General features: G+C 37.3%; 1 protein-coding gene across 3 annotated transcripts in view; it reads right to left on the bottom strand.

Annotated features, from left to right (window-relative positions):
* Positions 1-22,965, bottom strand: part of Piezo (piezo type mechanosensitive ion channel component) — a 1,325,935-nt gene that overhangs the window by 1,092,514 nt on the left and 210,456 nt on the right. For all 3 annotated transcript variants that reach the window (XM_090398322.1, XM_090398324.1, XM_090398323.1), the window contains exon 7: positions 8,185-8,307. In XM_090398322.1, coding sequence (XP_090254448.1) covers positions 8,185-8,307 — 123 coding nt within the window. The remainder of the gene's footprint in view (positions 1-8,184; positions 8,308-22,965) is intronic.

Below are 22,965 nucleotides of genomic sequence, written 5' to 3'. Positions count from 1 at the left end.
CCACAATTTCTTAACACTCAACACTAAAACAATCAACATCCTAGAATCCAGTTTACCTTGGAAAAGGAAAATACCAACAACAGTCTCCCATTCCTAGATACTCTGATTACATGCCAGCCTGAAGAATCTCTGGCATTCTCCATTTACAGAAAACCTACACATACTCATCATCAGTCACCCCCCCCCACACACACACACACACCAATAATATGGGATTATAAAAATCCTATATAACAGAACCCTAACTACTAAACTTGATAATATCCTTAACACTTTCTTAGCCAGTGGCTACAACCTCCCCCCCCAAAAAAATCCAAAAATAATAAAACCATGTAACAGTAACCCCCCCCCTCTTTCAAAGCAATGATTATTCAAAATTTATCACCATTCCATATATATCTATATGGAATGGTGATAGATCCAGAGTACATCTGAAAAATTAAAAATCCTAAGGAAATATGATCTTACAACCAGTTACAGCCACACATAAGAAATTGGCATCTCTTATCCACTCCACCAAAGACAAGCCACATCCCCCAGACCTACCATGAGTATACCAGGTCATGTGCAGTTGTAAACTGTCCTACTATGGCCAAATAGGCAGAACAGTCAATATCAGGATATCTGAACATAAGGACTACATCCAGTTTCACCAATACAGCCACTCAGGACTTGCTGACCATGCTTTGGATATTACTGAAAGAACATGCTGGAAGAAGGTCACTCTATGACACCATAGCAAATACAAGTATGAAAGACTATTCATCAAATCTGCCTTAGCTTTTAAAAACATTTTAAACCTCAACAAATTTTGGTGCATGAGACTGTCCCAAATTTGGGAAACATACATTTTAAGAACATCAGCCCAATGGCCAAGACAACCCAATTTAGCCCACTAGGGGACACTGTTCAGGACTCTAACCCCGATTTCTGTCGCCTTTATGGGTAGCACTAGGGTATCTGAAGCCCATGGTGGTGGATTTGACTGTGGTAAAAAAAAAGTGTTTTTTAAAATGGTGTATAGTGTGAATTCCTTTGTGAATTGTGCTATATTTTTTTCTCAGTGTTCTTTAGTGGTTCTGCTTTTGGAGTTTCGTTGTTATATGTTGTGTTATTTTTGGGTTACCGAGAAGGCGAAGTCACAGTCAGAAGCATCCTGCAGAGGGAGAGAAGTTTTCACTATTTAGTATAATTGAATATAGCATCTATATATATATATATATATATATATATATATATATATTTAGAATTTATAATATATATATATATAATACAGTGTTTATATAGCGTTTATATATATTTAGCGTTTAGTTTAGTAGTTCCTCAGCAGTAAGGAATGATGGCAGCCACAGCTGCAATCACAAATGGCATGTCACCAAGTCCTCCACCATTTAAGAACTCTATTATACGTAACATAATAAAGGACTTTGTGGTATGCAGTGTTTGCGGCATATACATACACATCCCAGGAGTTGAATATGTGGCAGGTGAGAGACAGGGAAGTGAATATATGTGCAAAATGTAGACAATGGGAGAATTCAATGAATTAGATATTCGATAACTGACCTAGTTGAGTCAGGGAAGGGAAATGAATGTCAGGAGACAAGTAGGAGAGAATGACAAGCAAAATATGAATGAGTTAAATAAGAGTCAGGAGTGTGGAAGGCTTGAATGACTGTGAAGTTTCCAGAGATGGTCTTGATTGGGAGAATGAATGCGAGTAAGAGTGACTAACTTGAAGAGAGGGATAGATGAACTGAAAGAGGAAGTGAAATGTCTTGTGAACGAGATGAGAAGTATGAAAGGTGAGATTAGGAGAATGGAAGAGATGAATGCAAGGCAAATCAGAGGAGTGAGAAAGGGTTTGGGGAATGATAGAAGAGAGAAAATAGAAACAGTATGAGAAAGGGAATGAGAGAGAGAGGTTTGGGAATAATAGAAGAGGAGAGAATAGAAACAGAATGAAATCGAGGTATGGGAATGATAGAAGAGGGAAGAATAGAAACAGTAGAAGAAAGGAAGTGAGAGAGTGTCATGAGAATGATAGAGGAGAGGAGAATGGAAACAGTCAGAGAGAGGAAATGAGAAGAAAGCTACCAATAAAAATGGAAATAACACAGATTACATTAAAACTACCATTCCATACATTAAAGGGACATTATAAAAATAAATAAAATGCTACGCTAAAATTAAAACCTTAATGCCACTTTTAAACCTCCTACCAAATAGAAGAACATACTTAACTCCTCAAAAGGTCCTCTACCCACGCCCTGGAGTGTATCAAATCCAAAGCACCTGTAAATGCTGGTGAAACTGGATGTACGATTCAAATCCAGAATCGTGATTTTGTTATCAAATTCTAAATTTGATAATAAAAGAATTGAATTTGATATGTCATTTATGTGACACATCAAAATATGATTTGTCATATTTTGACACATCGAATTTAATCACTTTGGTAAAGATCAGGTCCTGAACACACTCTTAACTTTCTACCATTAACTGATTAAAAAAGAACTTGTTCCCTACATCATACTAAAACTTGATATGAGCATAAATTTAAGGAAGCCTGTAAAATTTTGATCAATCATTTTAATCTAAATAATGATGGCTTAAAATCTCAAGAATATGGATGGCACATTCAACTCAAAGCTTCTGTTTCAAGTTTGTTTTCCATCAATTCCTCATTTCAAGACTCTAGGCAATAATTTCAATTTCATATGTTGGACTCTGCTGATACTACTTTTATTTTGATTATTCTTTTATTCGGATTTCTAGCCAAACAAATAAGACTCTAGCCTTTTTATTATTATTACCTGACACCTCCAAGGAATCCAAAGACTCATCGAGGAAGGGCACCTACTCTAGAACTCTGTCTCCACCACTCAATCCCCCCCCAACTATGGTGAACCTCATCATCTACTGCCCACCACCACCACCACCAGTACTTTCACAGACAATCATAAAAATCCATGCCCACAGCAGGATTCAAACCCACAGCATTTTGGCTGGAGAGCAGATATGCTAACCACTCAGCCAAACAGGCCTGCTGTTTGGTGATGACCTTAATATGAAGGTTGAAATGTCAGGTAATTATCTTGGTTTATACTTAATTGAAGTTATTACTCTATCATGGTAGTTGTCTATAATTTTATTACAAGAAGATATTCAACTGTTTACTGATGATGCAAAGATACATTCCAGATACATTAGCAGAACAAGGAGGGATGCTACTAATATACAGCACTTACAGAATGATTTGAACATGCTGGCCTAGTTGGCTGAGTAGTTAGCATATCCACCTTCCAGCCAAAAGGTTGTGGGTTCAACTTCTGCCATGAGCATGGATGTTTCTGATTGTCTGTGAAAGTGGTGGTTGTGGGTGGTAGATGGCATTGGTGTAGTTTGCAGTTCATTGTAGTTGGTGGATTGAGTGAGTGGTGGAGATAGAGTTGCAGAGTAGATGCCCTCCCTAGATGAGTCTTTGGACTCCCTGGAGGTGTTATGTAATAATAATATTGGCAAGTGATAATGAGTATTTGTTAGTAAGTGTAAAGTCATACGCTTTGGCATGATAAGATTTCCAATGGCATATTATTTTGGTGGATTATGCTTGGAGAAATGGATGAGGCTATGGAACTTGGATGATGGATAGGAATTTGAAGTTCACAGGCCACATAACAACTTAGAAGATAACTGTGATGCTGAAAAACATACAAGGATAAGGAAGAAGTCGTTTTGCCTCTTTATAAGATCTTGATATGACTGCATCTGGATTATGGTGTACAAATTTGGTCTCCTGAGTTCCCAGAGGTAAAGAAACTGTAGAAAGGTACAAGAAAAGTTCCAAATATGATATTGGAATTAGGAGGAGAGATTGAGAGTATGTGGACTCTCAAGAAAGAGGATGAAGGGATATGATGGAATTTTATAAACTTTGAGTCTTATAGGATATAAAATTATGAAAATTTTCATTATATGAAAGGTGGGAAGGAGTTGAATTTTTCTTATGCAGAGCAGTGAGGGAGAACAGAACAATTTGTTGTAGTGAGTCTAAGATAGGTTATGACAGCTGGTGTACGTGTGTGTGTGTGTGTGTGTACGTGTGTACGTGTACGTGTGTACGTGTACGTGTGTACGTGTACGTGTGTACGTGTACGTGTGTGTGTGTGTGTGTGTGTTATAGCCTACCCTCGATGTGTCCTTGCCTCCTGGAGATCTGTGATAATAATAACAAAACAATCAGAACTTTACTGAAAAGGAAGAAAGTTTTTTTCTGAAGGATAATCTAAACATTATGTCAAACAGAAGACTTTCAACAAACTATGAAACAAGTAAGGACAAGAATGTTTATTAATGATGAATATACACAGGCATTTCAATCTAAAATTTAAACAAGTAAAACATTTCAACTACTTAGGCACGATTTTTAGTGAAGATGGTAAATTAAATATGGAAATAAACAGAGAATCAACAAAGCTGATATAGTAGGCAGTCAATTGAATAAATTCCTATGGAATAAGAGAGAAATTAGTCAGAACACTAAATTAGCTGTATACAAGACAGTGTTCAAGCCAGTTTTAACTTATGCATCTGAGAGCTGGGTCAGAAGTAAAACACTTGACCAAAGACTAGAAACCGCAGATACGAGAGTCCTGAGAAAGATTAGAGGTGTGAACAGATGGCATCAATGGCAATATTATATTTTAAAAAAAAAGGATACCAGGAAAGAACTTGACATTGTCGGCATCCAGGAGTGCATTAGCAGAGCTAATCTCAGGTGGTATGGTCACTTAAACAAAATAGGAGAGGAAAGATTAGCAAAACAAGTGTTCTCTGCCAGGTTGGCAGGAAAACGACCCAGAGGAAACCAAGATATAGGTGGATTGATAGGTACAATGTGCCTTAGACAATAGAAATATAAGATCTGATAATGATAATATTGGAGGGTACATGTAAGGAATTTGATGATGATGAATAATAAATGGATTTCACAAGCAAGATACAGGTGTGCTTAAATGGTATATTACAATCAATGTGAAGATGACACAAAATAAACTATTATTTAAGATATTAAAGATAAGGCTTCCCAAATTTTTGATAAGCAACCATAGTCACTGCAATTCAAATTCAGGCAAGTCTAGTAAGAAATTGTAAGAAATGAGTATGTAATAGCTAAGACTCATTTCTTACAAGAGATGCAAAAATGATATTCTGAAGTATCTTTTCAACAGAATATCCTGCTTATCCAAAGAGACAGCAATCACAAAGTACTTGGTAAACAAGTGGGATGTAAAGTGAAAGGTAAAGACCAAGAAGGTAGGAAGGCACACAGGTTATATTTTTTGGGGATTCTTGAAATTGGTTCTGAGATCTTGGTAATATAAGGGATTAACACTGAAATTCTTAGGCATAACTTTATACATAATATGATGGATATCTTCTTTGGGTTGAAACTATTCTACTGCTAGATTCTTTTGAAGGTGTCTATCATTTGATAGGGTCAGCAATAAGGTGCCAATTCCCATGTATGTATTGCTCTGGTTTACAATATAGGTTTACAATATACTGAACTTGTTAAGCTGCCAGATAAAAAGCAGAAAAGGAGAATATCAAGGAGGGATAATTTTCTGTACTTTTCTTTTGATATGGCAAATTTGAAATGAGAATGCAAGTTGTTTTGGTAGGAAAGGAGATAAAGTAGCTTCAAGCATGTGGCTATATAACAAAGATGTCATCATACAATTTAACCAGAATAATAGTTGAGGATCTGTTTCAGGTTTAATGGAATGGAAATAGCACAATGAAATAATCAGGCAGGTTTAATGGTTCCAACATTTTGCCTGTATCACAGATATATATATATATATATATATATATATATATATTACACAATATAGATACAATATAAAAATTGTAATAGCACAGACACAAATACTCTCTGACCACAGATGCTAGAACTCCAGCTGGCAGATTGCCATGCCAAGAAGAGTCAATTCAGTTAAAGGAGAAGAAAGGAATAAGGCGATGTATGAATTCGATAACACGCAAAATCTCATTCCTTATATGTGAAATTTTCCAACTGCTGTACAAGCAAAATAATTACCACTTTAAAAACTATAATTTTCATAAAAGAAAAGCTAATTTTCCAATGTATAATAATAAACACTCATTTCACAAAATGCATTACCCTATTATCGGAATGGATTTACCTTCTTCTGCCATGCGCACAAGTGTTGAGGGGTCCCGCATCTGTGGTTGGACAATAGATAACTGGAAGATATAAACTAGAAGCCTAAAATCTTAAGAGGGATGCCTTCTATGAGTACTGATAGCTAGCCTTGGCTATTTTGGGTAGGAGGTCTAAGAATTACTGTTTTCCAAATCATAGAAAGCTTTACACAACCATATTTAGTAAGATTTGGTGGGTTTTTTTAATATCTTCTGCTGATTAATTACAAAAAAAAGGCAAGTTTGTATTTATTGCAGTGCAACATAATACCATATGACATCTTGGTTGGCCAAGTGGTCAGTGTATCCACTTTTCAACGAAAAGGCTGTGGGTTCAAATCTCACTGTGGACGTGGATGTTTGTGATTGTCTGTGAACATACTAGTGGTGATGATGGGCGGTAGATGACATTGGTGCAGATGATGATAGTTGCAGTTTGTTGTAGTTAGTGCATTGAGTGGTGGAGACAGAGTTATAGAGTAGGTGCCCCCCCTCCCCTCGATGAGTCTTTGGACTCCCTGGAGTTGTTACATAATAATAATAATAGCATTAGACAATATTTGAAATTTAAAAAAAATTGCTGAAACCTTGGGCTGTGTCACACTCCAGGTATAAAATCTGACCCCTTTGAATTTGGTGAAAATGCTGTCTAATGATCTTCTAGCTCTGCAGTAATGTACAATACAGGCAATACATGTAGTGTGTTTTAATAAGCTTGTGGCATGTAACATGCTGATATATTAGCATGTTAATATATTCTGTATATAAATATTTATATTTAATAAATGTATTCATTAAGGAAATGTTACCCATGGTGGATGTTTATGACAGTGTGTCATAAACATCACTGTGAGTAATATGACAAGTTACAAGAATAAGGAACCTTGTTCACATCCGGAACACACACACACACACACACACACACACACAGAGAGAGAGAGAGAAAGGGTGATCTGCTGGATGTGAAGTGACTGGAGGCACAATCATCTTGTTAATTTTCTTTTCATTGTAGCCAATGGATAGGAAGGTGTGATGAATAAAGAATAATTCTTATGATATGACAAGTTTTTACAACCTTTCATGTTATGGAAAAACTGAGAGACCTACAACATCTGTTGTGAGAAATCCATGCCACTACAACTATGGTGAAGGAGGTCCAACTAACCATGCCTTGGACCTATTGCAGAGAATCAAAAAAAAAAAAAAAACTATTATGCTTCACTGTAGCGGCAAATACAAACTTTTTTTGGTAATCGGTAGTAGATTTAAAAATATATAAAATAAAATCTTAATTAATAAGGTTGTGTAAAACTTAAATAAAAAAAAAAAAACGAAACCTAAATACATTTCATGATTGGAGTCAATCTCCACTCAGAAAACTCTCTGAATGAACTCTGTAAACACCTAGGTGTTTACTGAGTTCATTCTCTCTCACACACATACTTTGAACAACTAGAATGTTCAGTGAAAAGAGATTTCATAAACATTTCTGACAACCATTATTATTATTATTGTTAGACACCTCCAGGAGCCTGTGTAGCTCAGTGGATGTGGCATTTGCACACCACGGCGTTTGACCGCATGGAGGAAGACTGTTTCGAATCTAGTCATTGACTAGAGGAAATTTTTCTAAGCTTTTTTCGACTGGTTCCCGAGTTATTCGATCTCTGGCACGGGCAAGTGGGTTTTTTTCTCCCAGAAACTCAGGGTTTTTGTCCCATTAACTTCTGGTCTGTGTCAGACTATCGCTTACATGGATGTCACTGGAATGCATGTCACTTATCAAAACTAGTCAATTTTGTTTATCTGAAAATAAACAACCTGAAGAAATAAGCGTTAAGTAATAATAACAATAATAAATGATGTGCACGAGCAACTTCTTATAAGTAAACTCATCCAATTCATTAATATTTTAATGTTGCTTTACAACAATTTAGCCATCGCTTACAATACCTTAGCATCTCCTCGGTGTTGTCGGCGAGTATGACATACTGCAGTACCAGAAGAGTTTTGGGAACTTTGATGTGATATTTCAGGGTGAACTGTACGTTGCCCTTCAGGTACATTTTCTATAACCTAAAAAAAAAAATTGCATGCAATACTTCAATGGTTATCACACATGGTTACCCAGTATATTTGAACATATTATGAGATTTTCAGTAAGTCTTAGACTTAGGAAACTTCAAATTCACTTGATAACAAGTTGCTGCTATGTTTTATAACTGTTCATACTTAATGACAGATCATAATGACATAGTAAATAAACTGAAAGTGATAAACTTATGTTTATTCAAGACATTTTTAGCCCTGCATTAAAGCCTCATTCTGTATGTGCATGTGTGTATGCTGGTTTTCGAGTCATTCTTACATATAAGCAAAAATGAACAAAGTGGAATATCTTCATCTTATGTCATGCTTAAGTATAAGATAGAGCACTCAATGATTTATGCAGCACAATTAGACAGTACACTGGATCTTAAATGTTATTAGAATTCAAATAGCTACTAATGAAAAAATAAGAAATTGGTGACATACTAAACTTAGCATGTAATATACAGCCTCAATACCTAACTATTTTGAATAAACACACAAATGGTTTTTCCATTTCAGTTTCTTCAACATATCTTTATTTTCTTTCACAGTTGCACAGTGATCAGAATTCATTATAAAAATTATGGAATCAACTTCCCTGTAATAGTGAAACTTCAGTTTAATATAAACTAAAATAATCACTCAACATTTTGACCTTCACATTAAGGTCATCATCTGGAGTATACACACACACATATATATATAAAGAAACAAACTACACTACAATCTACATGGTATGCTAAAGTTACTTCGATTTGGTCGAACATTAAAACTACTGGCCTCACTTCTGATGAGAAAAAAAAAACATTACTACATCAGTACTACAGTGTTGTTATTATTATTATTATTATCTATTTGATTACAAAAAATAAACTAAGCTCATGATTACTCATGTAAGTGTATATGTAAGGTCGATGATATAAGAAAGGTTGATGCTTCAAGACGATGTGAATGCATATGTAAACAAAAATGGAAGGGAGTGACCTAGGACGTGGTGAAAACAGCTGGATTTGAAGAAGGTTCTGGGATAAGTAAGGAGAAAAAGAAATGGCTCAAGAAAAGTATCATGACATCACATTTAATAAGTAATATCAGTAAACCTTATTATAGATCCAGGAATAAGCTGTTAGAAGTATCAGAAACAAGGAACAAAGGAAATGAAATGATTGCATTGATCAAGATTCGTTCGACCAAAAATTCTTGGAATAAGTAAGACATGGTTGGATCAGGATGACACTCCTAACAGGAATAGAGAGAGAGAGATGGAAGGGTATGATGTATTTTGTAAAGATAGAAAGAGTAAAAATGTAAGTAGAATAATGTTAATGATGATAGAAAAAGAGTTGTGCCCATACAAGGGGGAAATAGTGGTAGTAGTTTTGAGGCAGTAGTATGGTGCGAAACAAGTGAACAGTATGAAATACTTCACTGGATGTTGGTATAGACTGGGTAATATGGAGGGTAGTGACCAGGAAATGTAAAAGCAAATTAGCCAAACAAATGGGAAAATGGTGATCATTATGGATGATGTTAATTATGGCAACATAGATTGGGAGGATGTCATTATAAATGAGGTGTCAAATTTCACTCCACTTTGTGGGAGTGACCATGAAGTGATTACCTGGATGATTGGAGGCCATGGAAGGACTCCGTGAGGAAAGGGTATATGTAGAACTACAAGGCTGGTGATTATGAGAAACTCAGTAGACAGCTTGCAGCTGTAGCATGGAATGAAGAATTTGGCAGAAAGAAGATCAATGCTGTTTGTGTGCTATTTAAGAACTATGTAGTAGAAGTAATGTCTAACTGTATTCCAAGGGTCAGAAGGTTAAATAAGGTAGATGTGAAATAGATGAATAAAGGGATTAAACATTCAATACAGAGAAAAAAGCATTATGGAGGCAACATAAGAGGAGTGGTAATAATCAACTGCAGTTGTAACAATTGAATCATGAGAAATACAAAGAACAGGCAAGGAGGGTGACTCAGTTGGTGAGGGTTGCTAAAGCTCATTATGAGCAGCAGTTAGCTAATAAAGCCAAAACAAAATCCTAGGGAGTTATTTCGATATGTAGCCACAAAATTAAAAATAATTATTGTAGGATGGCAATGACTCTAGAAAATAGTATAAGACCAATTGCTGCAAACAAAGGATATAGTTAAAATATTTAATGAGCAGTTCATAAAGTCTTTCATCCTTGTGAATGTGACATAACGGAGAGTTTTGAGAGCAGTGGATGATGAGGAGAGACTGACTATGAGTGAGGAAGAGATATGTGGCTAATTCAGCAAACTTAATATTAACAAAGCTGTGAGACATCACTGTGTATTTTGAATCAATGTGCCATGTAGTTGACATCTGCCTTGACATATTTGTTTAATATTACTATTATTACGGGCAACTCCAGGGAGTCATTAGACTCATCGAGGGAGACCCCAAATCATATTCATCACAACTATTTGACATTCATACAGTATCTATCATACCTCGCATTAAACTCATTCACTGTCACAGCATCCACCACAGACTCAGGGAGCGCATTCCACTCATTCACTACTCTAAAAGTAAAGAACCCAGCTCTAACACCTTTACTAACCACACTTTTGCCCAGTTTCCATGGATGTCCCCTAGTCCTCTCATAACCAGCCCTGTTCTCAAAAATATCTTCTGAATTAATTTTATAGAAACCCTTCAGTAATTTGAATGTCTCAATCATATCTCCCCTCCTCCGCCTATCAACCAATTTTTGCAACCCACAAATCCTCAACCTGTTCTCATACGGTTCATTCCACAGACCTGCTATCATCTTGGTCACTCGCCTCTGGATCCTCTCCGCCTCCTCCCCATCAAGAAGAAACCTAGGTGACCAAATCTGAGCACAGTAGTCTAGATGGGGTCTTATCAAGGCTCGATATAGAGGAACAATAACCTGCTTGTCTCTGCTTGTCAACGTATTCTTCAGCAACCAAGTGATTTGATGAGCTGATTTGGCCACTTTTGCAATGTGTCCCCTAAATTTCAATTCCTTATCTACCAACACTCCTAAATCTCGTGCCTCATCAATTTCCTGGAGCACGGTTCCACCAATGCAGTAAACTGCCGCCAATCTTTTCACCCCAAAATGCATAACCTTACATTTTGCCACATTAAACTGACATCCATTCTCCCTAGCCCAGACCTCCAATCTATCCAAATCATCCTGCAAAATTTTGACATCATCTGCATTCACTATTGCCCTACCCAACTTCGCATCATCCGCAAACAAATGAACTGTTCCTCTCAGATCCTTTCCTATATCATTTATGAACAAATTAAACAGCAGTGGTCCAAGAACAGATCCTTGTGGCACACCACTAGTCACAGGCCGTCTTGTGGACTCTACTCATGAGTAAACCATTTTCTGATATCTCTCCGTCAACCACCCTCCTATCCATCTCACCAACCCTATGTCCATCCCCATATGCCCCAATTTACTGATTAGAATTTCATGTGGTATCCTGTCAAAGGCCTTGGCAAGGTCCAGTAGAATCACCGTAAACCCATTACCCTTATCCAGTTCAGCCGTCACTGTGTTATAATACGTGAGCAAGTTACTGAGGCATGACCTACCCTTCACAAAACCATGCTGTCCCCGATACAGTATCCCATTTTCTTCTATCCAATCTTGTATCTTCCTCTTGACTATTTTCTCTAAGACCTTGATAATGATTCCTGTTATGCTGATTGGCCGGTAATTTTCAACAGCAGCCTTGGAACCACCTTTGTGCAGTGGAACTATTTTCCCCTCTTTCCACCCCCTTGGGACTGACCCAGTCCTGAGGCTCAAATTAAACAAAACGGTCAAGGGCACTGACAATTCTTTGGCCGCTTCACGTACGACACGAGCTGGTATACCATCCAATCCCACAGATGTATTGACATTGAGGTTCTGTAATAGACTAGTTACCTCTACTTCATTCATCACAATTCCAGTATAAGCTGTTGGTTCTTCCATTCCTGCAAAGTCACCACCTGGATGATATACTCTTGCAAAGTGCTCGCTCAGTAATTCCACAATATCGACTGATTCGGTTACCTCCCTACCCTCAGCATTTTTTAAGATCATTCTACCATGAGCATTTTTCCTTTTATTTGCAACATATTGAAAAAACTGTTTGGGATTCTCTTTAGCCTGCATGGCCAATTTCCTTTCGTAATCTGCTTTTGCTTTTCTTACCACCCTTGTTACCATCCTGGCCTGAGCTTTATACTGTTCCTGTGCCTGATGGTCACCCTTCTCCTTAAATTTCCTCCACAATTGTTCCTTTTTTTGCAGCTCAAGCTTAATAGTGTTATTCATCCATTTAACCCCTACTTGATTTATTATTCGGACTCTTGGTATACAGTCAACCATTGCCTCCTGCAAACAGTTCTTAACCACCTCCCATGCACTATCAACATCCAGCCCTTGCAGTTTTACATGCCATGGCATTGAGCCAAGCACACACCTAAGCTTGTCATACTTACCAGCCCGGTAATTCCACATGTACCCTGTCTTAATTGTAAATTCGACTCCTTTAGCCACCTCCCAAGTCATGACTTTATGGTCACTCTCACCAATTGGTGGCAACATGGTCATGTTCATTACAGCCACATTCTCGGTTGCAATTACTAGGTCCAGCACTCTCTGCCCCCTGGTATTTTCCAATACATGTTGCCGTAGATAGTTGTCCCTTAATAACCGCATAAAATCCAATTCCTTCCTCACATGTGCCCTCTCCTCTTTCCAGTCAATGTTACCATAATTGAAATCACCCATAATAATTACCCTCCTTCCACTCATTTCTTCTATTTGCTTATGCATACTATCCCCACCATCCACTCCATCACCCGGTCTATAGCAGCACCCAATTGTATATTTTGTTCTGCTGGATTGTATCTCACACCAAACAGCCTCAAATGTGCTTTTTTCCCCATCATGCAGTTCAACTTCTATACTCCTTGGCTGAAGATCATCAGCTATCATCAATAACACTCCTCCCCCCTTTTTATTCACCTTTCACTCCTGAACACGCTATACCCGTCGCATTCAATCCCATTAGCTTTATCATCTTCTGTCAGCCATGTTTCACTAATACCGACAACCTGTGGACTGGAAGTGCCAACCATGGCCAAAAACTCTTCCTTCTTGTTCCTAATACTCCTGGCATTAGTGTACATGAATCGTAGAATTTGTCCCATCCTTACTTTGATGCCTTATACTAACTATCCCATTCTGATTTGTTGTCCGTCGTACTCACTCGGGCATAATATACTCATTCATACACTTAACTGCCCCCCTAAAGTCAGCATATCTACTCCCCCCCTCCTCTTAATAAATCTAGTTTCCCTGAGTCTGTACATCCACTTCCACATCATTCATCAACACTCTTTCAAGTCTCCGTACACCAACTCCATTCAAATGCAATCCATCCATCTTATATAAGTCCTTTCGCCCATCGAACTCATTCCACACATCCACAAATTCCACACCACTCTCCATGCATAACCCACGCATAAAGTCATTGGCAATTATGGCCCTCCTTCTAAACACTTCACTGTCATACCGCGGTAAGATACTCACCATCCTAACTCTCTCACTCTTCTCTTTTGCTACCTCAAACAACTCCCTCACATCCTCTATCATTTCCATTTTGTCCTCTTTCAAATCATTCGTTCCTGCCACGATTATCATCTCTTTCACCCTCTGTTTTTGCAGTCGAATAGATTCGCTGACGTCCTTTATGATCGCACCCGGCTGGTACGACTTCGTTAAATTCTCAATTATTACGCCTCTTAATAGCGAATCCCCATACAGCACTCGCTCCTTCATTTTATTGAAGTTTGCAAACATTCTATTATTTGCCGTCACAGACTTCCGCCGGTTATTTGTCGGTACGTTCAACACACATTTTTCCATACGCTCCAGTTGTCTTTTAGCTCTGTGTATGGCACCATTCAAACGGGCAATTTCGCTACTCGCATTTATCTCACCATTTTCATTATCGATCAAATCATCCATTCTTTCTGTGTTTCTACCTTCAATTACATTTTCGGCGACGCTCTCACACCTATCTGGCACTACCACGCAATTCTCTAGCACACCGCCATTTTCTACATTATGACTATCGTTCACGATATCGCTCTCGACACACGAAACACGCTTGAAGTCCTCATTCTCTTTACACTTTTTACACATATTAACTCCACTATCACTTTCTAACCAGACTCCTACCGCTCTTCGCAAGGCATACATCTCACAGACAGCACATTGCATAAATTCGTTTACATCAAAACTCTTAAACAAACATGGCGATCTGGCCGCCATTTTTTTCTTTATCGGTGCCATGTGTGCGCTATCTTTTCTTAAAAATAATAATTAAAATAACAGAAAACACGCAAAAATTGTACAGACACACCAAGAAACAAAAAGCAAACAATATTACTTAAAATTCTAGTAAAATATCTAATGAGTCTTACTATGGGTGAAGTTCCAAAGGAGTGGAAGGAAGGCAAGTGTAATCCTTCATAAAAGAAGTGACAGAATTCAAGCATCAAATTACGGACCAATTAGTGTGTCTATTGTTGTGATTAAAGCATTGGAAAGGATGATAAGAATCAGAATCATGGCTTGACAACAATGGTATTATCTTTGATGGACAGCATGCATTTGCTAAAGGAAGGTCATGTTTTAGTAATCTACTTACTTATTACAATAATGTGACAGAATTCAAGCATCAAATTATGGGACAATTTGTGTGTATATTGTTGGTTAAGGTGTTGGAAAGGATGGTGAGAATCAGGATCAAGAATTGTGTTGACAACAATGGTATTATTTTGATGGACAGCCCAGATTTGCTAAAGGAAGATTATGTTTTAATAATCTACCTACTGTTGTGATATCCATGTAATCAAAAGTTTTCTTATAATCAATAAAACAAATGAATACGTCCTTCTGAAATTCTCTTGTTCTTCCAATAATCCATCTCCTGTTTGCAATCTAGTCTAAAGTTCGTCTGTCCTCTCCTAAAGCCTGCATGTTCTTGTGGTATTTCTCTTTTCACATAAAGCTCCAGCCTTTGTTGGATCACTTTCAGCATAACTTTAATGCATGTGAAATTAAAGTGATGGTTCTATAATTCTCACAATCTCTGAAATTTGGTTTTTTTTGGAATTGGGATAAAGCCTGATTTTTCCAATCTCTAGGACTCTATATTTTCTTCCAAATTTGATGAACTTGAGTCAATATATTCACTATTTCATCCAGACTACCTTCAATAATTCCAAAGCTCCTCCATCAGCTATAGAAGATTTTCCTTTTGGCATTTATTCCATTGCTGATATCACTTCACTTTCCTTACGAGTTCCTCAACAAATTCTCCTTTCAAATCCTCCTTCAACCATGAATAAGTTAACATTACTATTAATCTTCTATCCACAATTTTCCTCCAAATTAGTCTATGACTTGTCAGCACTCCAATATTATATCTAACACTTCATGCTTTTAAGGCACTTCTGATTGAATCAATCCACTTAGACCTTGGTCTTCCAGTGGTTCTCTTTCCAGCCATCTTGACATCAACCACCTGTTTTGATAACCTTTCCTCACCCAATCTATTTAAGTGACCACACCACCTTAGATTAGTTATGCTTACACATTCTGGAATGCTAACAATGTCAAGTTCCTTTCTAATTTCTTCACTTTTAATATGATTTCACCATTCATGCCATCTGTTCACTCCCGTAATTTTTCTCAGAATCCTCCCGCATATCTGTGGCCTCTAGTCTTTCATTAAGTGCTTTATTTCTAACCCAACTCTCAGATCCATAACTTAACACTGTTTTGTAATACTGCTAGCTTGGTGTTTTAGCTAATTTCTCTCTTCTTCCATATAAATTTATTCAACTTGCTCCTAATCATATCAGCTTTGCTTAATCTGTGGTCTATTTCCAAATTTAATTTGCCATCTTCACCAAAAAATTGTGCCATAATAGCTGAAATATTTGACTTGTTCTATAATCTCTCCATTCAGAATGAAGTTGATGTGTTCAATGTTTCTGCCTATTTTCATAGTTTTGGTCTTTTCATTGCTGATTTTCATGGCAAATTTGTTACAGATGTTATTCAATTTAGTTAGAGCATCCTGGAGGCTTAAAGTGAAAATAAAAATATAAAATAAAAAGCGAAAATCTGATCCTAACACCTTCTATCTGGCCTGAATCTAGCTTGTTCTCTAAGTTTCTGTTCCACAATCTTACTCAGCCTCTTTCCAAGTATGCATGCATGCATAAATCTTACCTGGAACACTTAGTAGAGAAATTCCTCTGTAATTATCAGATTCAGTCTTATTCCCTTTTTTACAAATGGTAAATATTAGAGCTCTAATCTAATCATCTGGAATATGACCTTCTGACCAGTCCCTGTGAATTATGTAGTGTAGCCACAGAAAAACTTTTATACAATCTTTTATACCACCATACTTAAGTATTTCTGGTCGAATATCTTTCTACTCCAGCTACCTTTCTGAATTTCAAGTTTTTGATGGCTTTTTCTACCTCAAGTATGAAATGTACTCCTGTTTGCATTCCTCTAGAAAAATTTCTACTACTATTCTGTCACAGGTTGTTTAACAGTCTTTCAAAATAATTACTCCAGACATCTAGGATTACCTTATCTTCAGTTTTCATTTCATTTTTATCATCTTTGATTCCTTTTACAGTACTATTTCTTCTAAGTTTTTTTTATTAGTCTCCAGAACATTTTTCTGCCTTCCTGATAATTATTTTCCATATTCTTACTGGTCTTCCCATGACTTTTGTTTAGCTACTTTTACACATAGCCTGCTAGTGTATGCTTTTGGTATGCTTTCTTCTTTTCCAGAACTGCTTATTTAACTTCTTGTGTCCACCATTGGGTTCCTATTTTTCTATCCAAACAACTTCACCAATACCTCCTTAGCTGAATCAATTAATGTCTTCTTCAGATTTTGCCACTGGCATTCCAAGGTTTGGTTCTTGTTTTCAAACTGGTTAAAAAATTTTTCCGATAATGTTTGTATAATTAAGTCTATAGTTATCTGTAAAGGCTGTTCAACTTTAATTCTTCTGAAAACTCTCTTATATACTATTCTTTTCAATGTAATATCCATTTTAATCTTGCTTAGCAGTGAATAATTAGGATTCCACATGGAATTCTAATCAGTAAATTGCGGCATATGGGAATGGACATAGGGTTGGTGAGATGGATAGGAGGGTGGTTGACGGAGAGATATCAGAGAGTGGTTTACTCGGGAGTAGAGTCCACAAGACGGCCTGTGACTAGTGGTGTGCCACAAGGATCTATTCTTGGACCACTGCTGTTTAATTTGTTCATAAATGATATAGGAAATGATCTGAGAGGAACAGTTCATTTGTTTGCGGATGATGCGAAGTTGGGTAGGGCAATAGTGAATGCAGATGATGCCAAAATTTTGCAGGATGATTTGGATAGATTGGAGGTCTGGGCTAAGGAGAATGGATGTCAGTTTAATGTGGCAAAATGTAAGGTTATGCATTTTGGGGTGAAAAGATTAGCGGCAGTTTACTGCATTGGTGGAACCGTGCTCCAGGAAATTGATGAGGCACGAGATTTAGGAGTGTTGGTAGATAAGGAATTGAAATTTAGGGGACACATTGCAAAAGTGGCCAAAACAGCTCATCAAATCACTTGGTTGCTGAAGAATACGTTGACAAGCAGAGACAAGCAGGTTATTGTTCCTCTGTATCGAGCCTTGATAAGACCCCATCTAGACTACTGTGCTCAGATTTGGTCACCTAGGTTTCTTCTTGATGGGGAGGAGGTGGAGAGGATCCAGAGGCGAGTGACCAAGATGATAGCAGGTCTGTGGAATGAACCGTATGAGAATAGGTTGAGGATTTGTGGGTTGCAAAAATTGGTTGATAGGCGGAGGAGGGGAGATATGATTGAGACATTCAAATTACTGAAGGGTTTCTATAAAATTAATTCAGAAGATATTTTTGAGAACAGGGCTGGTTGTGGGAGGACTAGGGGACATCCATGGAAACTGGGCAAAAGTGTGGTTAGTAAAGGTGTTAGAGCTGGGTTCTTTACTTTTAGAGTAGTGAATGAGTGGAATGCGCTCCCTGAGTCTGTGGTGGATGCTGTGACAGTGAATGAGTTTAAGGCGAGGTATGATAGATACTGTATGAATGTCAAATAGTTGTGATGAATATGATTTGGGGCCTCCCTCGATGAGTCTAATGACTCCCTGGAGTTGCCCAGGGAGTCATTAGACTCATCATTAGACTCATCATAAAAAACAGAGAAGAAGTAATAATAATAATCACTTCCAATGACTTTTAATGGGATTATATTGATCAAGTGCATATAATAAACAACTATGTTATACCAACTAAAGCTGTTGGCATCTTCAGGATACATAACTGATGTAAGGCACTAAAAAGTAAAAAACTGTTACAAACTATAATCAACCGATTCCAATTATATTAAACAAAGAACAGAGTGCGTACGATACATGCATAGAGCATGCATGATCTCACTTGTTGTTATTTAGGAACGTACTATAGTTGGCACTTGGATGATTCCTTGAAGAATCGTCCACAAGATACTTTTCTCTGAACCCCGACAAAGACAACGAGATGATCTATATTATATTTCTACCATCGTCATTCCATACTTAGGGACAGTTTCCAATAAGACTGCAAGACTCCTTAGACCACATAAAATCAGTGTGGCTTTTAAACCTACAGAGATGATTAGACAATTCTTAAGATCTCCAAAAGATAGCCATCCTTTCTCCAAATATGCTGGAGTTTATAACATACCCTGCTCGTGTGGCTTGAATTACATTGGCCAAACTTCAAGGAGCCTTGAAATTAGGCAAAAAGAACACATAGGTGACTTTAATAATAACAGAGAAGAAAAATTGGGTTTAGCTTTATTTCTCAAGAATGAACCATACCATAGAGTGGGATAGAAGCCCAATTCCTTACATGGAGGAGGACTTCCACTCCCGAATTTTTAAAGAGGCTACAACAGTTGCCCGCTGCATACAAAACCTTAACAGGAACCAAGGACTAATCTTACCCGTGATCTGGAAGACCCTTATTAGATCTCTCAACTCGCCAGAACTGAATTACAGTGCCAACTATAGTACATTCCTAAATAACAACAAGTGAGATCATGCACGCTCTATGCATGTATTGTATGCACTCTGTTCTTTATTTAATATAATTGGAATTGGTTGATTATAGTTTGTAATCAAACTATATGCTCGATGCACAACAAGTGAGATCATGTATCACGGAGTATCCAAGTTGCATTTCTGTGAGAAAAGAGTCAAAATCTCTACCAAAATGTATCAAGACACTGTGCTGGAACCTGTGGTACAGTCCATGAACAACTTGGCTCATAGTAGGCAGTGGACCTTCCAACAGGACTGGATTCAGCCCCTGCACACAAGGCAAGGATCACATGACAGTATGACAGTGGTTCAAGGCAAATGTGCCCAACCTCGTATCACCATCTGATTGGCCATCTGGAAGTCCTAATCTGAATCCACTGTGGTCAGAGCTTGAGAGAGTAGCCTGTAAGAAACAAACCCCAACATAACTAGCAGTCTGAAGGCAGATTTGGAGTGAGAAGTGGCAGTGTTTCGGTTTGGATGTTGTGTATGCCACCATCGATATGTGGCCTCACAGACTTCAGGCATGCGTGAAGGCAAAAGGGAGACATTTTGAACATTGAGTGCTGCTATATGCATGATATACATGTGGTTTGTATGTACCAAAAGCTGCAAATGATTTACTGATAGATTAAAGGTTTATGAGATGTTAAAGCTGTAACAGTATTTATGGCTAAACTAGGTATAAGTTAAGCAATAGCTGTCTGAGAACAATTAGGAATACTGCACAGTAATCTTTTCAAACATATCTTGCCTTATACTTGATTTTACATCAAACAATCATATTGTATCTCCTTCAATTCAACCACTAACTTCAACTAAAACATAGACTGTGTATTGCTTTGTACAATGCTTCATTTACTCCATATAATTGTAGCATTCTGAAAAGGTTTTCTTCGGGCACCTTGTCATATGCCTTTTAGAGATCTGCAAAACTTAAGGATCTACAGATCCTTTTTATATGTCCATGATTTTTCAACTATATGTCATAAAATGAAAATCTAATCTTGACAACCTGTATTTGGTCTGAACCTAACTAGTTGTCCATGATTTTTCAACTATATGTCATAAAATGAATTTTTTGTCATAAAATTATATTTGGTCTGAACCTAACTAGTCTCCAAGTTTTTTTCCCACAATTTTTTTCATCCTCTTCTCCAGCATGCTTGCATAAATCTTACCTATAATACTTAATCTCTATTAAGTATTATAGGTAAGAGTCCTTTGTAATTCTCACATTCAACTATATTTCCCTTTGTATAGATGGGAACTATAACAGTGCTACTCCAGCCATCTGGAATTCAACCTTGTGACCAGGACCTCTGAATTATGCAGTGTAGCCACTGCAAAATTTTTGTATCTATATTTGAGAATTTCTGGTCAAATACTAGTGGTGGTGATGGACAGCAGATGGCATTGGTGTAGTTGGTGTATCGTGAGTGGTGGAGATAGAGAGTTTTAGAGTAGATGCCCTCCCTCGATGAGTCTTTGGACTCCCTGGAGGTGTCACATAATAATAATATCATCTACTCCAGCTTCCATGTTTCTGGCTTTTGATAGCTTTTCAACTTGAAACATTGATATTACTCCTTTGCATCTCCCTTACATATTTTCTACTACTGTACTGTAGCTGTTTATTAACAGTCTTTCATAGTAATTACTCCAGACATCTAGAATATACTTATCTTCAGTTTTTGCATCATCTTTGAATCCTTTTACAGTGGAACCTTGGTTGTCGAACATAATACATTCCTAAAGGCTGTTCAGAAACTGATTTTCTTGAAAACTGAAACCATTTTCCCATAAGAATTAATGTAAAATTGATTAATCCATTCCCAAACCCCAGATGATTGCTTAATTAAACCTTCATAACAGTACTTCATGCATAAAATTGTATACAAAAACAATGAAAATGCATAAAATCTTACATAAAAAGAATAAAAAATAAATAAACTTGGCAATTTTTTCCAAAACAGGCTAGCTTCATCAGAGTTGAACACTTGTTGGGGAAGAAAACCCTCAGACTTTACATAGGCACTAAATTCTTGCACATATTTCTCAGCTGCATCTTGGTTCGAACTCGCAGCCTCACCATGCTTAACCACACTATGTATGCCGCATCTCCTCTTAAATTTCTCAAACCACCCTCTACTAGCTTTGAACACATCAGTATTACCACTCGTACCAGGGTTTTTCTTTAACAGGTCATCATGTAATCGCCTCGCTTTTTCAAAAATTACAGCATCAGAAACACTATCACCAGCTGTTTCTCGTTGATCCAAATCAGCAACGATTTTTCCACTTCTTCAATCATCTGTATTCTTGTTTAGTAAGAACTTTCACTCCTTTTGCAACATCAGCTCCCTTGATCGCCTCTTTATTTTTGAGTATTGTACAGATCATTGAATTTGCCATACCGAACTGCATAGCAAGATCTGAGACACAAATGATATTTCATGTTTGAATATGATTTCTTTTATCACCTCTGGTTCTAACAACTTTTCATGTCGCTTTACTGCTATCAGTGTCCTTCTTCAGCCCCATGGTGGCTTATTTATTAATAATTTATTTAAAAAAAAAAAAAATCAAGAAAAGGCACTGCAAATTCAAGCAGGTGTGTGCATTGAGCGGAGGCTGTGGCATAACTGATGCTCTCCTGCTGTACATCTCAGCCCTTGGAGCACATGGCTGCCAGTTTGCCTGTGCAGGAATCAAGTTCTGTTAGGAAACCGGTGCATTTTTTGTTTGGAAAATATGTTCGGGAACCAATTTGTTCGACAACCGAGGTTCCACTGTATAGCATTTTTTTTTTTTTTTTTTTTTTTTGTGGAAACTGCACGTGTTTCAAAAGATTTGGTGTAGGCAGGAAATTATTAATGATAGTTTTGATGAACATGGAAATACTTATAGAGGATGCATGCACTATATACTAAACACCAGTGTGAGAGTGGTTGGGTGAGTTGGTAAGAGATGAGTCATTTATCAGTATGACTGCTTGCTTCTGTATTGCGTTGAGTATTTCAGGAGCTCTTGGGGCACCACTCCATTTGTGCGAGTAGTACTCAATGAATGGTAAAATTTGCAATTTGTACAGCGTTAACAGCTGTTCAGAGGTAAAGTAATGCCTTAAGCAAAAGAGGAATTCTAATTTTCTGGATGCTGAGGAGCAATAAATTTAATGTGTTTATGCTAGGATAGTCTTGATGCCAAGTTATCCGAAGGAGAGAAATCTCATCTTGTCTAGATATTTGTTTTTTGTGGGAATAAAGCAGACGTGTTTTTCAGATATTGAAATTAATAATGTTATCTCAGTACCATTGAATAATGGTTTGGAGATCAGAATTTAGGTTTGCAGTGGTTGTTGCTCTGTAGGTTGTGGTGGTTTGTTTAGTGCAAGGGTTGTCAGGTGAGAAGGAGGAA

This window comes from Typopeltis vanoorti, chromosome 9 (genome assembly GCF_054136105.1).
Source record: "Typopeltis vanoorti isolate ZY-2024b chromosome 9, IOZ_Tvanoo_1.0, whole genome shotgun sequence".
Classification (NCBI taxonomy): domain Eukaryota; kingdom Metazoa; phylum Arthropoda; class Arachnida; order Uropygi; family Thelyphonidae; genus Typopeltis; species Typopeltis vanoorti.
Note: the sequence above shows the minus strand (reverse complement) of the source record. Positions and strands in the feature narration are given on the sequence as shown.